Here is an 11,536-nt window from a genome sequence, read left to right on the forward strand (position 1 = left end):
TGAATCACGAGTACATATCAACAAAATCCACATTTTGACAATTAGCTTCTAATTTCATTTGCTGTATTATTAAAAACATGTTTGTCCTATAAACACAAACAGATGCGACACATACTGTATTATACATCTTCCTTTTTTAAATCTTATTTTCGAATTTAACAAAAAATAGTATTGTAAAACTTTTAATTTTTTTTGTTTAGCTTCAAAAATTTTAAGAAAACGAAACTAATTCCAATTTCAAACTTGATAATTTCGAAATTAAATCATCATGAGATACCTACAAAAAATCACAGGTAAATAATAAAACTCTTAACTACAATCACTCAATAACGATAAACATGGAAAAGATTTGAATGATTCATCTCAATAAAACAATTTTATATTTCTAGTGTAAATAGTAGATGTATTTGAAATAAGAACCAATCAAAAATTTTTACATCAACATTTTCGAAACAAAATGTTATGGATTTTTTCCCCATCACAGTACTAAGATGTTGCAAGTTTTTCTTCTATACACAAATAAATTCAAAAGAAATAACACGTATACCAACCAATATCAAATTGAAAGCTTAGAAATCTATATAATCATAAACACGCTAATATGTGGCTTTGGTTGCGATAATCCACTGGAAAAAAATAGACAACTAGATTTATGTCATTGCATTTATCAATAGGGCAATGATATAACAAAAATACATAATTTTTCTCAATTTTGACTAGCATATAAATTGAGGCTTTGAACACAGTGTAAAATAAAACAACAACAAATCAAAGGGAATCAAAACAAAATTATTTTCCAAACTGCAGAACCCCTCACGCATGTTGGGGGAAGAAAAATAATTTTTGCAATCTAAAAGTTCAGAAAATTTTCTCAATTATGTGACAGTTGTGACCTGCTCTTCTTTTCTGCCTCCCGAGACATTTTTTTAAAATTTGAAACATTTATACAGTTTTGGTTCTTTTTAATATACAGACACAAACATTCTTCAACAATCTGTACAGCAGAAAATTTGAGCCAGAGGGGAGACGATGAAGTCAGATACAAATGTTTTCATTTGTGTTATTACATAAAAAAATTTGCAATTACATCAGATTTGAAATTCTATGCTTCCTTTTTTTTCTCTCAAAATATTTTTGTAAATTTGAAACATTTATACAGTTTTTATTCTTTAATATACAGATACAAATATTTTTTAACGATCTGCACAGCGGAAATTTCAAGTGGGAGAAAGAGGATAAAGTTGGATATAAACATTTTCTGTAATTACATAACATGATTCTATCCTAACAAGACCCGTCTCATTCGACTACTTGGCACATAGCTATCATCATCTGAGCTAGCAGAATCTGATCCAGTTGCTAGTGGTTGCAAGCTACAGTTTGGAGAACAGAGGTATTGCAGTAATGGCAGTCTATACTTGCCACAGAAATCCACAAATTTTATATGTTCAACACGGGCATCAAAGTAAACTCCTGAAGAAAAAAAAACTTTAATAGGTTAGAAAAACTGCAAAATAAAAAGTATGATAAATTTTCTCTATAGGAAAATGCTTTCAAATCGAGAAATAATATAAGAAAAACTTCGGTTTTTGTTATGTGACTCCCTCATCAATTTTCTCACACTTTGTTCCTGGTCTGGAAAAGCTAGACCAGTCTTCCAAACTTTTCTATCTAATAATGCCTCTTCTATAGAAAAAAAAGGCCTCTAATTGCCCTTTCATCTGAGCTAGCCCATAGGATATCATGTTATATCTATATATCCTATCCCCTTGAGGGACAGTATCGGCTATTTTGGATAAAACACTGAGCTAAACTTAATTTCTCTAATAATGATAAAGTACAAATCAAATATCTTGATAACTTATGCCAAAAAAAAAGAAGAAATATTAAATGAAGAGCTATCCTTACCAGATGCAGTATGAAACTAATCATGAATGCCTCTTCATAAAAGAAATGATTTTTACTAAGCCCTTATACTATTTAGATTTTTATAGTTGAAGTGCACACAGCCACCTTGTTTACACGATTATTAATTAAATAAATTACAGATTATTTCTATTCCTGTAAGATACCAAAACCATGAGCTCTGTGCAGCAGTTCGTGTTGCACACCTCAGAAGGAGGAAGAAGGGGGAATCTAAACTCTAATTGCATGCATACTGAGCATTTCCTATCCTAATTCTGTAGGTTTGAATTGGGTGGTTAAAAATAGAACACATAGGTATCAATTCTCTGACTTGAAAAAGCTGCAGTTGGTTACATGATTAAATATTTTGCACCAAAGAAAGCATTTCACACAAATAAAAGGAATAAACCAAGTATTTTTGGGGGATAGCATAGAGCAGCGGTTCTAAAACTTTTTTGACTTGCGCGGAGCCCTTTTAAGTAATATAATTCTATGGCGGAGCCCCGTAGGTCAATTTTTTAATTATTTATCAGTTACTGATTTATTTTTACTATTTAAAAATATTTATAATTATTTTTTATAACTTTACTGTTTTTTATTTTATTTTCCATGGAGCCCCTGGAGAGTGCAGTGCACAAGGAATAAAGGAGCCCCAAGGGCTCCGCGGAGCACCAGTTGAGAACCGCTGGCATAGAGTGATCATATGATGTTGTCCCAGGATAATTCCATATTTTTTGTCGTTCAGATTTCTCCCCTATAAAAATGGCCAGTTTTTGTTTTCAATGAAGCATACTTGGATTTTTCATGATTCACTGAAATCAAAGATTAAAATTTTGCTACCTTATAAATGAAAATTATGACAAAATATGGATATTATACCTCAGATTTTTGTCCTATTAAACATTTTTTCCCTAGATTTTATTTGTTTATATACATTTCAACAGGCAAGTACTGCCCAATTATAAAGATGGACAAGAGAAGAGGAAATAAAATACAAATACATAAACAAGCGGAATGATGACTAAAAACATGAACCGAAAAATATATAAAAACCTGATGTGGAAATCCAAGACAGATTGTGATTCATAGATGCAGGTAAATAATAGTGATGTTCAAGAGAAGAGAAATTCAGTAAAAAAAAGTGTATATATATATATATACACACACGTAAACAAGTGGAATGATGATTGAAAACACGATACGAAAAATACATAATAACATGTTACAGAAATTTAGGGCAGAAAAGATTCATAGATGCATTAAAGTTATAGAGATGAAAGTACAAGAGAAGAGGGATGCAATAAAATACAAATACACAAAGATTAGTGGAATGATAATTAAACCACGATACGAAAAATGCATAATAACATGATATGGAATTACAGACAAAAATGATTCATAGATGCAGCTAAAAAATTAGAAAAGAAATCGTGACAAGTATAGCCCTACATGCAATATATAGGTAGTATGAAGAAAGAAAAAGCAAAATTATAATATTAAAGTATGAAACATGTTTACACACTGCATGAATACTAATAATGATAAGCTTATATTCAAATGTTCAATAGTCACATATCATGTTTTAGAAATTCTCTTATACCTGAATTAAACATATCGGGTTTCAGAGAGAATTGATTAAATATATTACACATCTCAAAAATAGAGGACTGTCTCAAAATATTTGTTAGAGGTTTAGGCAAAGGAAAAGTCTGCCAAACTGACCTATTTCTAACTGGCCCAGAAAACTCTACAAGTTGAAGAAGATTGCAGAGTCAATAATTACACTATTTATAATTTTGTACAAAAAGTGAAGGTAACTTCTTCTTCGGCATTCTAATGACTGAAAATGAAAAAAATATTGCAGTTCACTAGTACTCATGTCATTAATGTAAACGTGGAATTGCCTATAGAAAATGTAATGTAGAAACCTGTTTTGGACTCGTCTAGCATCCGTGAGTATAGACTATCATGTCAGCTCCATACATAATAGTGCAATATTTCAGTTTCAGGAACACATAAGTCCTGAAAAGTGTTGCAATGGATTTGAAATTGTTGCTATTCCTCATGACAAATATCAAAAATTTTAAGCACTTATTGGTGAGATCGTATATATGGTTGGCAAATGTAAACTTGGAGTCAAAGAAAACACCAAGGTCTTAGGTAACGGGAACACGACCGATTGAGACCCCATCAATAGTGTAGTCAAATTTGTTTGATGGCAATTTTTGTATGACGTGGCATTTACAACTATTGAGCTGGAAGAAATTGGCACTACACCAATCATGGAGAGACTCTAGGTCTCTTTGTAGAGCCATGCAATCTTCCAGACTCTCAACCTTGCAATAAATTTTCACGTCAGCAGCATACATCGTAACTAAGATGCACTGAAGCACCAAGGAAGGTGATTCATGAATAATATTAAAAAAAGTAATGGTTCAAGATTTGAACCCTGGGGAACACCTGATCCACTGACATAGTTTGTTGAAATTGTGTTATGAAATACAACTTGATATGTTCTCAAATTTAAGTAGCTGTGAACCACATGATAGAGTTCCTGAACACATTAAGAGAACAAAGTTTGTAGTGTCTGGTGATTTATTTGGTCGAAAATGCCTTAATGAAATTCATATAAATGACATCTGTCTGCTTGTTGCCGTCGATTGACTTGGCAAGACCATGAGTGAGATGAACAAGATTTGTTTAAGTAGAGTGACTCAGCAAAAACCCATGTTGAGACAAAGATAGTTTCAGATGGATATAGATGTACACCCCCAAAGCAGAATATGCCGAAATCTGTGATGTACGTCGCAGAACAATCAGTGCTACTGCAGAACAATCTGGAAGAATTTTAAGAAAAATGTACAAAACACGATTATGGGAACTGCAGAACATTTCCAATCAGCCGAGGGCTCGTTGCAGAACAATGAAAAACATTCTGCTTTGGGGGTTGTACAATGTGATTTTAATCCACTGTGATTTGTGGTAGCACTTCATTTCTTGCCATTGGTGATTTAATGGCAGTTTTGGAAACTTTGTTTACTTATGGCATTAAGTTTAGAGACCGCCAATTTCCCATACATTTCCTGAGAAAACGTGGGCAGCCCGAAATTACAAGGACTGATAGAGTATTTTCTATAGGAATTTTTTATTAAACTAAAGCACAATTTGAGGATTTATAAGGATTTTTCTATAAAGATGTGAAAAATTAGAAAAATCTGGTTTCAGACCGGAAGATTTTAAGACTGAAAAGGTGGAAGGCTTCAAATCAGAAGCATTGGTACCCATGCAAATACTTAATGGTAAACCAGGATCATCAAAACCTCTGGCCAACCTGCAAAGAATGTTTGTAAAGAAAATCATCTAATCCAAGTGACAAGTATTATGTACACCAGTATGGGACCTATCTGGTCTATGGACTGAAAAAGGTTGTGCAGCCCTATGTTAAATGAACACAGTTATTGGTTACCTTGTGTGCTTTTTAAATGCATCAATCAATGGCTGAATCAATTTTTGTTTTGTTCTTTTTAAATTAAAGTTATGTGATACATTTCAAAAGCTACATGAACAACGGAATTAAAAATATCAAAAGGGTACTTATAAACAGCTTTCGTTCACAGACTTACCTTTGCATTTTGGATTAACACAACGGCAAGCAGTTTGTAAGTAGGCAGATAGATTTCCTGGTATTTCTTTTTCATTGTAGGGTACTTTGAACAGCTTTATGCTTCTTGCTGCTAATTCTCGAAGAGATGGAGGATCATATGTCATTTCCTGAATGAACCTCACAACTAAGGGATTGTCTCTTAAACTCAACTGCAGCCACAAGAAAATAAAACGAAAACTATATAGATAACACATTTAAACAGGAAATCATTAAAACAAATGTTCTTTTACAATTAATACTGCAGAGACCCCCAAAGCAGAACATGCAAAAATCTGCAAAGTACGCCACAGAGCAATCAGTTCTACGAGGTACAGCAGAACAGTTTGGAAAAATTTTAAGACAAGTGTAGAAAACACTATTAAGGGAATTTTTACTGCAGAATATTTCCAGTCAGCCAAGGGCTCATTGCAGAACAATGCAAAACATTCTGCTTTGGGGCTGCAGACCTGTCAATCATCAGAATGTAAAAATCCTGTAACTTCCTTACAAAAGATCCTCCAGAAATCCCACAAACATAATTTTGCATGCCAGATTTTTTTATGGCACATATTTACCTTATTAACACACATAAGGTAACCACATTGCTCATTTTTACAGGAGATTCTTGTAAGGGATAAGAAGTTACCGCCTAGCAAGTGTTTTAGAAAAGTGACACATTTTTGTTTGTGCTAGAGATGTTTTGAGTTCACCTAGTCATTTGATCATGTTTATCTTTGCTACATTTCAGAATGGGTAAATGATAGCATAAATGTTTAATGATAACTGAGTTAAGAGAATTACATCGAAGAAAATACGGGATGACACAGATAAAGAAATCAATGTAGAAGATATTCTTTTTAAGATATAAGAATATAATCATACAACATTTGCAAAGCTTTAGAATTTGTGATTTTTTTCGAACATTGTAAGCGGGAATAGCAAAAAATTCAAATGTTGTACTCTGTCACAAAGCTGGGCTGGAAGAGATCTCGACAATGGGATAAGTCCAGAGGCAAAAGTTCTGGCATTCATTTATTCAGTTATCACATTTTTGAGACCACAGGCTAATATCCAAAACAGTATACTTCTATGCAGTCTGGCAGCGACTAGACGGTCTGAAAATGACAACATGTTGAAGGATTTTTTATAGATTAGTTTATTAACCTCATATAGACCTACTACATTTAAAATTTTTTTTTAAAAGCCATGAGCCTAATACAGTGATAACTCGGCTAACAAATGCCTCAGCTTCGTGTGTGCGTAAAATAAAAAGACCTTCAATATCTTTCCTTAAAAATATAATCTTCAATATATCTTCCTGTAGATTCTCGTTTATCCAATTTTGAAGCTGTTCATTTTATTCTTCACTGTTTTTTTTTAATAGCACTCCTTAATGTTTAAAAAAATTATTTTTTAAATTTTGGACACTGAACCTGGAACGAATCAAACTTTTTTCCATAGAAACCTATGGGGAATCACGTATTCGCTTGCAAACATTTTGGCTAACACACACAATTCCAGAATGAATTAGACGAGGTATCACTGTATTCTAAGTTTAACTTGAAAAGAAAAAAAATTACAAGTTTAGTTGTCAAAATTACCATTGATACACATTTTTGCAAACCAGTATGTATGAGCAATTTTGATAGTAGCCTGACACCCCGAACCAGAATATACTGACAACTGTGATTTACATTGCAGAACAATCGATACTGCGGCAAAACCATCCCGGGAAAATGAAAAATTTAGAAAACACTATTATGAGAATTTTTACCAAAGAACATTTTTAGTCAGCTGAGGGCTTATCAGTTTTGCAGAACAATGCAAAAAATTCTGCTTTGGAAGCCTGGCATTCCTACTTGTAATTAGGCTTTTCTTTCAAACTGCGCACAACTCAGATCTATCGCCATGGGCAATTTACTACCTAGTGAGTTGTGGTGCCGGAAGTTTAAGTGCTTATACCTAACAGTCAGAGTGTGTATCTAGTGTTGTTTGATTTTTTCAGTGCCACCATCTATATTTCAGAAGTGAAGTGAGCGAAGTGTAATGATTGGATATTTTTAGTTTGTAGACCTGTTACTCTATGTGGCGAAACTTTTCAATGGGGAGATTAGCTTGTATTTGCACCTCAAAGTTGGGAACCACAGAAAGCCAACTTCAGCCAACCACCATGTGGCTGTGGTGAGAGTGGGGTTCAAACCCGGGACCTCACTATGCCAATTCATCACTATGACCAGTCGACCACAACAGCCACTAATTAATGTGATTAGGCCTAAGATTCAAATGAATTTTTTTTTAAATGCTCCCAGGTATACAAGGCTAGTTTTTTTTCATAGCCAATCAGGAGTTCTGTCAATAACCAACCAGTATTTAAAAAGAAAAGTACCTCCACTAAGCCTCTCAAAGTTACGATTTCAGGAGGCAAAGTAGTTAATTGATTCTTGTGCAGCAAAAGTGACTTCAGTTTCCTAAGACAAGAGATAGAGGAAGGCAAACTCAGCAATTGATTCTCGCACAGAACCAATGATCTCAGTAGATGAAGTCGTCCCATTTCAGCAGGAATTTCTTTGAGGTTGTTGCCTCCTAGATACAAAACCTCCAACCTTCGAATAGAGCAAAAATAAAAAGTTTAATGTTACACATCTGAATCGATACAGTTAAAAAAAAAAAAGCCAATTATAATATTCATATTTTTTTAGCATTAATAAGTTAAAGTTTTAGGTTTATCTATGTATATCGGCAAAGAGCATCAGATGTATGAACATTGACAAGGAGTAATTTTGAAACCCGTCCCTATGAACTGAGTCTTTATAATAGGACTTTGCAAATCCCAGGTGGCCATGTCAACTGAAAATTGAGATTTTTGTGATCTTTCCAGATCTATAATATCGCTGTTATTTGCTAGATAACAGAAACATCAGTGAGTAGCGAAAAAGTAGCCCACTCTTCAGTTTTACTCACTTCAGAAGAGCAAGCTGTGAGTTTGCAATGTCAACATACAGAGCAAATATACTGAGAAATTGAATTTTCTGGATGTTATGCCGAAACTGATATTCGGAAAGAAAAGTGATTTGTCTCCTCCGGGAATCGAACCCTTGCATACCAGGCAAGTGAGCTAACCAATACACCAGAGACACACTTTTTGATTCCTTGTAACACGTATTAGTAGCGTGAAGTGCTGAATGGAGACATAGCCTCCCTTAGCTACAGCAATTGTTGCACCAGTTGGCATGTCTCCACTCAGCACTTGATGCTACTAATATGCGCTATAAGAAATTGAACAGTGTCTCTGGTGTATTGGTTAACGCACTTGCCCGGTATGCAAAGGGATCCAGTTCAATTCCTGGAGGAGATAAATCCTTTTACTTTCCAAATATGTTTCACCATAACATCCAGAAATTCAATTTCTCAGTATATTTCAGGACGAAAAAAATACCATCTCTTCATACAGAGCAAATTTGATAGCAGCAAGTAAAACCTGAAACAAGTTGCTGATAAACTTGCCCTATGTGACCCAATGTAATTGAGCCATATATTTGATTGAGAACTTTGAAATTTACATTTTAATGGTTGAACATGGTGAGTGTTAACTTAGCAACTCACTTCCTCCACCAAATTTGACCGAATCAGTATTTGATAGTTTTGGCAACTCTATCAACTGTATACTTTAATTTTTTTGTTTTATTATTGCACAGTTTCCCGCATATTTCAATTAATTCTTGCATATTACCGTTTTTTGATAGATTCTTGTAATAAATCACATTTTTTGGTGTAATTGTATGTGCTCTTCGTCTGCCATTTTGAATCGACTGCCACAAAAGCGGCAATTGCTTGGCGTGAAAACAGGTAACCTTGGCGCTGACGGCAGTAATGGAAAATTAACCATTTTAACTAGATATCAAAAACGACTTGAAATAAATGAAAATAAATTACTTCTCTAATTTCACAATGTCTCGAGGTATATTTTGGATCTCATTTCCACCGAGATACAAACACTTCAATCCCCTAATCTCCACGATCTCTGGCGGCAGGGATTTGAAACAGTTACCACTCAGATTCAGCTCTTCGAGATTCTCCAGCAAGTGAAGCTTCTTCGGCAAAGAATAATCTCCTAGAAAATTATTTCGGGCAACGAGGTTTTTGAGGTGCTTCAACGCAAATATGGCATCCCCGATCTCAGTCAAGTTGTTGTAGCTCAAATCTAGGTGCATCAACTTCCTGAAATTGCCAACGTTGAAGGGAATGAAATCAATGCGGTTGTGCTGTAGGAACAAAGAATTCGCGAATCTGGCCGAATTTTCGATCTGTGTGGTTACAGTCTCGATTTTCTCGTGAAGTTCGAGACCATCCAGGTCCACGTACGAGAAATCCACAGTAACGCTACACGGCGGTTCTTCCTCGCCGGACTCGGACCTGCGGTAGTGGTGGCGATGATGACCAACACCCGATTCAGGGACCTGACCAAGGACTTTGCCATCGTTACTTGGGATGGATTTACCGTAACCTTCTGCCATCGCCGATTGAATTTTTTGGTTTTATTGGACAGAGATATTTCAAATTTTAACCTTAACTAAAGTGTACGGTTAGTTAAAACATTAACAAGAGATTGTTAAATCTTCAGCATCTTTGGATATTGTAAACAAACCATCCAAGCACTTCAAGAAAAGGAAGGTCTGAGGGTAAAGTTTTTTCATTTATATGAACTTCTATTAGCTCATCATACACTGCTTGACCACATTTTCTCGAGAAAAATACGGGAAATTAGGATTTCAAATACGGGACATAGCCGATTATCCCCAAAAATGATGCCAAAGCATGGGCGGAGATACGGGGGCGCATGGGAGCATCGCCCCCCAAAGCGTCAAAGGTGGAGTCGACTGGTCAGTAATCTCTAATGTATATATGAATTGGCGTCATTATCATCATCTTGCCCCCAAACTTCCATGTCTATCTCCGCCTATGTGCCAAAGCGGGAAAAATTGGCAGTTATATTGCTAAATCCCGAAAAAAAAAGCTGCCAATCCTAGGTTTTGTAGCACATGCATATAGAAATGTCCTCTCCACTCTGTCCTCTCGTTAGTACAAGATTTATTAAAAGACTGGCTGTTTGTGGAGATGAAGATTACAAGAAAGAAAATTCATCATTGCCCCCACGGAGACTCGAATCCCGGACAAGTGTTCTACTATCGAAGCTATGGAGGCAATAGAATGTTTCAGCCTTGGAGCGTAAATATATGTGTTGAAAGGCTGCGTACATGGACGACGGCAGCAACCAACTAATATATGTTGAAAGGCTCCTGGCCTATGTCATTCACGAGCTATTAGCCGTATATTTCTTCTCAATGGGTACGACTGTTTCCCTACCACTGAGCTATAGACACTGACCTCTCCTTATAGCTCATCAGTGTTTCTCGGAGTGCAACACGCCTGAAGAAATCGCTTTACGTAGGGCGAGACTAGCCGACTGCTTCTGGAGGAGTCAAATGCGTCGAGCGAAGCGCGTCTTGCCAAAATCTTTTGTGCACTTTTGTCGTGATTTCTTTCCCCTTTCTTTCTGTCTCTCCCTTTTTGTTTTCATTATGCAAAATGTCAAAAATTAGTCGAACAGCTAATGCGCCACGCTAGGAAAACACAAACGCGTAGCGTGACAAAATTTAAACGTTTCTGCCGACGCGAAATGGGAGCATTCACGCTGTGTACAAAAACCTGCTCCTAGGAAAACCCGGCTTTAACATCATCTAATGGCCTCCGTGTGGCGGCAGCAGAGACAGATGATGGTTGCTGCTGGGCCAAGATACATGAAAAATCAAGAGATTTTCAAGTTTCTAAAACAATTTCATTATTATTTACTTCTCATATTTCACAATACTTCTCTGTAGATTGTGGATTCTCTCAATCACCATTCATCAGGTTACGCAACAAGCCGTTGTAGCATCTCACTCTAGGAATGAAAAATTTGGTCAAAGTCGTCTTGATTTACCCATAGAG

At 35.5% G+C, this 11,536-nt stretch overlaps 1 protein-coding gene across 1 annotated transcript; it reads right to left on the reverse strand.

Moving 5' to 3' along the window:
• Nucleotides 1-363: 363 nt before the first annotated feature.
• On the reverse strand, nt 364-10,223 carry LOC149075730 (leucine-rich repeat-containing protein 58). Its single transcript, XM_089243239.1, has 4 exons — nt 9,482-10,223; nt 7,935-8,151; nt 5,529-5,718; nt 364-1,473 (listed from the first exon to the last, which is right to left on the reverse strand). The coding sequence occupies exons 1-4, from the start codon at nt 10,060-10,062 to the stop codon at nt 1,280-1,282; spliced, it is 1,182 nt and encodes a 393-aa protein (XP_089099365.1). The 5' UTR covers nt 10,063-10,223; the 3' UTR covers nt 364-1,279.
• Between the last annotated feature and the right edge of the window lie 1,313 nt (nt 10,224-11,536).

This window comes from Pholcus phalangioides, unplaced genomic scaffold (genome assembly GCF_987345545.1).
Source record: "Pholcus phalangioides strain wild (caught in Gottingen) unplaced genomic scaffold, Ppha-v1.0 ptg000015l_1, whole genome shotgun sequence".
In the NCBI taxonomy this organism is placed as follows: Eukaryota; Metazoa; Arthropoda; class Arachnida; order Araneae; family Pholcidae; genus Pholcus; species Pholcus phalangioides.